The 5054-nt window shown below is 52.1% G+C and overlaps 1 protein-coding gene across 1 annotated transcript; it reads left to right on the top strand.

Moving 5' to 3' along the window:
* Nucleotides 1-645: 645 nt before the first annotated feature.
* On the top strand, nucleotides 646-4749 carry LOC131261152 (isoleucine--tRNA ligase, cytoplasmic). The gene is made up of 2 exons (XM_058263084.1): nucleotides 646-967; nucleotides 1055-4749. Exons 1-2 carry the CDS (start codon nucleotides 816-818, stop codon nucleotides 4572-4574), a joined length of 3672 nt encoding a protein of 1223 aa, XP_058119067.1. The 5' UTR covers nucleotides 646-815; the 3' UTR covers nucleotides 4575-4749.
* Nucleotides 4750-5054: the final 305 nt, after the last annotated feature.

Raw genomic sequence — 5054 nt, 5'->3', positions numbered from 1 at the left:
CAACCTGTGGTCACAGCTTTCCGCAACCGCATGCGGTTGCGTTTTTGATCTGTCAAACGAGCACAGCTTTTTGCCAAAAATAATACTTTAATGTTTGAATATACCACTTATATGAGCATACAATCTCATTAAAGTCTACTAGGAACAAAATTTACTGTTGACATATAAAAACGCAAGAGTCTGCGGCAAGAATCAAACTCGTTTGATTTTTTAGTACAGCAACCGCAAGGTCTTGCGTCTGCGGTGACAGCCCATGACAGCTCCTATCTCTCCCATGGGAAAAAACGCAACCGCATGCGGTTGCGCAAAGCTGTGACCAGGGGTTCACCGGGCATTGACAGACGGTGCCAAAGTGCCTATAGCAATCAGGTTGCTCGCACAAAGATTATTTTGACAGCTCATGTTTTTCAACATCATATCGCGAATACTGTATGAATAAATTTTGCGATAAACAGCAGAAACAGAAGAAAATGATGAATGAATGAACGGTTTTGATATGGAACATTTGGAAATTAAATGATCTCTCTTTGTTTCAAGCAGTACCTCTCTCTGCGCAAAAGCAAAACGAAAAGAAGTGAACTGTCAAAAGCAGACTCGTACCGGAATGTCAGTACACATTTGCCGACGTCAAAACCTCACCAGGTTCTTCCGCGCGTGCAACTGCACCACACGACGTAAAAATCTGACGAAATCGGAGCGCGGTGTGTTGGCAGAAAACGCTGAAGGTGCATTTTTGTGCAGCTAAGGTTCATTGCATTTCCACGCCAGCGAAGCGAACTGCCGATTATTGTTATTTGTGCAGTTGCGGGTAACGCATGGCCGGCGGTATGAACAACATAACCACTGACGAGATGACGAGGCTGCCGGAGGCCATCAATTTTCCGGCGGAAGAGGAAAAAGTGCTCGCCTACTGGCAGACGGAAAAGGTGTTCGAAACATGCCTGAAGCAATCGAAGGGAAAACCGAGGTAAGGTATTTTACGCAATCACGAACAGGTGTGATGTCAGAGTACAGTGGAGGCCATTGTTGGTAACCGTGTTTCTAACCACAACAGATACACCTTTTATGATGGACCACCGTTTGCGACCGGTTTGCCACACTACGGACACATCTTGGCCGGTACGGTGAAGGATATTGTGACGCGGTACGCGCACCAGCAGGGTTACCACGTGGAACGTCGCTTCGGGTGGGATTGTCACGGGTTGCCGGTGGAGTACGAGATCGACAAAACGCTGAACATCCGCGGACCGGACGACGTGGCCAAGATGGGCATCAAGGCGTACAACAACGAGTGTCGCAAGATCGTGATGCGGTACGCGAACGAGTGGGAGCAGATTGTGGGTCGGATGGGCCGCTGGATCGACTTCAAGAACGACTACAAAACGCTCTACCCGTGGTACATGGAGTCCATCTGGTGGGTGTTTAAGCAGCTGTACTCGAAGGGTTTCGTTTATCAGGGCGTTAAGGTGATGCCATACTCGACCGCCTGTACGACCGCATTGTCCAACTTTGAGTCGGGCCAGAACTACAAGGAAGTGACCGACCCGGCCGTGTTCGTATCATTCCCACTGGTGGGCGATAAGGATGGGGCGGCTTTGGTTGGCTGGACGACAACTCCGTGGACGTTGCCGTCGAATCTGGCCTGCTGTGTACACCCGGAACTGGTGTACGTGCGTGTGCGTGAAACGAAAACGAGCAAAGTTTACATCCTAATGGAGTGCCGTGTTGAGGCGCTGCTGAAGGGACCGGAAAACTACGAAATCCTTGATCGTTTCCCGGGTGCCAAGTTGGCGGGGGCTCGCTATGAGCCACTGTTTGATTATTTCCGTAAATACGATAGTGTGGCGTTCCGCGTGCTCACTGATACGTACGTAACGGAGGAATCCGGTACGGGAGTGGTCCACCAGGCACCGTACTTCGGTGAGGACGATTACCGCGTCTGCCTGGCGAACGGTGTAATCAAGCGCGATCAGGAGATCGTCTGTCCGGTTGATGCGAGTGGAAAGTTTGTCGATCCGGTCACGGACTTCTGCGGCCAGTACGTTAAGGACGCCGATAAGGCCATCATTAAGCTGCTGAAGGAGCGCGGTCGGTTGGTGCTAGCCTCGCAAGTTAAGCACAACTATCCGTTCTGCTGGCGATCGGACACGCCGCTGATCTACAAGGCCGTACCGTCGTGGTTTGTGCGCGTGGAACACATGAACCAGCAGCTGTTGAACTGCAGCTCACAAACGTATTGGGTGCCGGAGTATGTGAAGGAAAAGCGCTTCGGTAATTGGCTGCGGGATGCGCGTGATTGGGCGATCAGTCGTAATCGCTACTGGGGTACGCCGATTCCGCTGTGGATCTCACCGGACGGTAAGGAAATCGTCTGCATCGGTAGCATCGATGAGCTGGAGCGTTACTCGGGAGTTCGAGTAACCGATCTCCATCGGGAGAGCATCGATCACATCGAAATCCCGTCGGCCGTGCCAGGAAATCCCCCGCTTCGCCGTGTCACCGAAGTGTTTGACTGCTGGTTCGAGTCCGGCTCGATGCCTTTCGCCCAGAGTCACTATCCGTTCGAGAATCCTGCCGAGTTTATGAACAATTTCCCGGCCGACTTCATTGCGGAGGGCATTGATCAAACGCGTGGCTGGTTCTACACACTGCTCGTTATCTCGACGGCACTCTTCAACAAGGCTCCCTTCAAGAACCTCAACGTGACTGGGCTGGTGCTGGCCGCCGACGGGCAAAAGATGTCCAAACGCAAGAAGAATTACCCCGACCCGATGGAGGTGGTTAATAAGTACGGTGCGGATGCGCTCCGCCTGTACCTGATCAATTCCCCGGTTGTGCGGGCGGAAAATCTTCGCTTCAAGGAGGAAGGTGTGCGTGACATCATCAAGGACGTCTTTCTACCGTGGTTCAACGCGTTCCGGTTCCTGTTCCAAAACGTCGATCGTTTTGCGAAGGAAGAAGGTATCGTTTATCGGTACGATCCGGTGCGCCATGCGGAAAGGCGTTCTACCAACGTGATGGACGTGTGGATCATTTCGTTCAAGGAGTCGCTGCTGAAGTTCGTCACGGAGGAGATGAAGGCGTATCGGCTGTATACGGTGGTGCCGAGGTTGACGAAATTCATCGACCAGCTTACCAACTGGTACGTGCGCATGAACCGGAAGCGTATCAAGGGCGAATATGGCGTGGAAGATTGTTATCATGCACTTGACACGCTCTACGATGTGTTGCTGGCTATGGTCAAGATGATGGCGCCATTCACGCCCTACTTGACTGAGTTTATGTATCAGCGTTTGCGATTACTATCAAAGGAACCGATGGACGGAAGCGTCCACTACCAGATGATGCCATCGTCCAATGGGAAGTATATAAACATTTCCATTGAGAGGGCTGTCGCGCGTATGCAGGCCGTCGTTGAGCTCGGTCGTGTGATGCGCGATCGACGTACCATGCCGATCAAGTACCCACTGACGGAGGTTATCGTCGTGCACCAGAGTGAGGAGTACCTGGCCGACATTCGCTCGCTAGAGGGCTTCATTTTGGGTGAGCTTAACGTGCGCCGTATTACGCTGAGCTCCGAGAGGCAACGGTATGGGGTAAAGATGCGTGCCGAAGCCGACCACAAGACGCTCGGCGTACGGCTAAAGAACGACTTCAAGCAAGTCCTGACGGCCATCAAGCAGCTGTCGGATGAAGAGATTTCGCGCCAGCTCGCCCAAGGCCATTTTACTATCGCCGGCCATCGGGTGGAGCTGGAGGAGATACGTTTGATCTATCAGTTTAGCGGTGAGAATGCATCGTTCGAGGCGCATAGCGATAACGACGTGCTGGTGCTGCTCGATATGACCCCGAACGAAGAGCTGATGCGTGAGGGAACGGCCCGTGAAATCATCAACCGCATTCAGAAGCTGAAGAAGAAGGCCAAGCTCATCCCGACTGATCCGGTGCTGATCTACTACACCGTCGCCGGTGGTGATGGAGAGGTGCGCAGTGTGGCCGAAAGTCATCAATCGTACATCGTGAGCACGGTGAAGTCACCGTTTGCCACCTACGGACCGGAAGCGGCCACCAAACCGGTGCTGATCGAAGAATCGCAAGAGCTTAAGGGATCGACGCTGACGATCACCATCTGCTCACCACAGGATCGCGAGGTTCCGGCTGCACCGTGGGTGAATCTCCATCTCGACGAGCGCCTAGTACCGCGCTACCAAGGGCAAGGTGTTTCGTCGCACAAGGCGTCTCTTCTGCTCGCCGGAAGCCGAACTGGGCAGGCGCTCACGTACGCCCAGCTTCGTCAGGAAGTGGAATCCCTTTTCGGACTGAAGGATGTACGATTCAACGTGCTCGCCGGTGCCAACGGTAAGCTGCTGACCGACGGCGCAAAGCTCGACGTGGCTCAGCTCAACCGACAAACACTTTACGTGACGCAGGGTGAAAGCCTACCGGCGTCGGGCTGGACCCCGCCGAACATGCCGTTTGCCGCGTTTCGGAACGTCAACGGTGCGGACGGTCGTAAAACTACCGTCTTCGAAGAGAATCCGGTTGGAGTGAAACGGACGGTCCTGGCACAGTGAGCACCGCAATACATATTCTACGACCTTGGATAACGATACGATTTGTTTGCGACTAATCATAGGCTTAACGTATTTGGAATTTACGTTTTATTCCCCCGCCGCATGCGAAGCAAAAAAATCATGGATTTAATTTTGAACTAATTTAATAAAGCTGTACTTTCTTTCTCAAAGAGAATTTTGTGTGTGCGTTATTTAGGCTTCACGTATTAACTAGCCATAGCGTCTTCGATGTTGATGTTGATAACGAGAAAAATGAAACATGCAATTTAAATCGATGTTAATGTGCCACCTCTATGACCTCCTGGGTCTAGCGGGATTAGGCCGATGTTTCGATTATGTCAGCACCGTGTGATAACGATAACGCTTAGTCTATTAGACTAATCACCGCCCACGGCTAATGCGAATCAATCACCGTGTCATTAGTGAAAACATTGGAAGGGAGGCCGGCTTGTTAACGTGAGACGAACTAGACCTCCGTAA

This window comes from Anopheles coustani, chromosome 3 (genome assembly GCF_943734705.1).
Source record: "Anopheles coustani chromosome 3, idAnoCousDA_361_x.2, whole genome shotgun sequence".
In the NCBI taxonomy this organism is placed as follows: domain Eukaryota; kingdom Metazoa; phylum Arthropoda; class Insecta; order Diptera; family Culicidae; genus Anopheles; species Anopheles coustani.
Note: the sequence above shows the minus strand (reverse complement) of the source record. Positions and strands in the feature narration are given on the sequence as shown.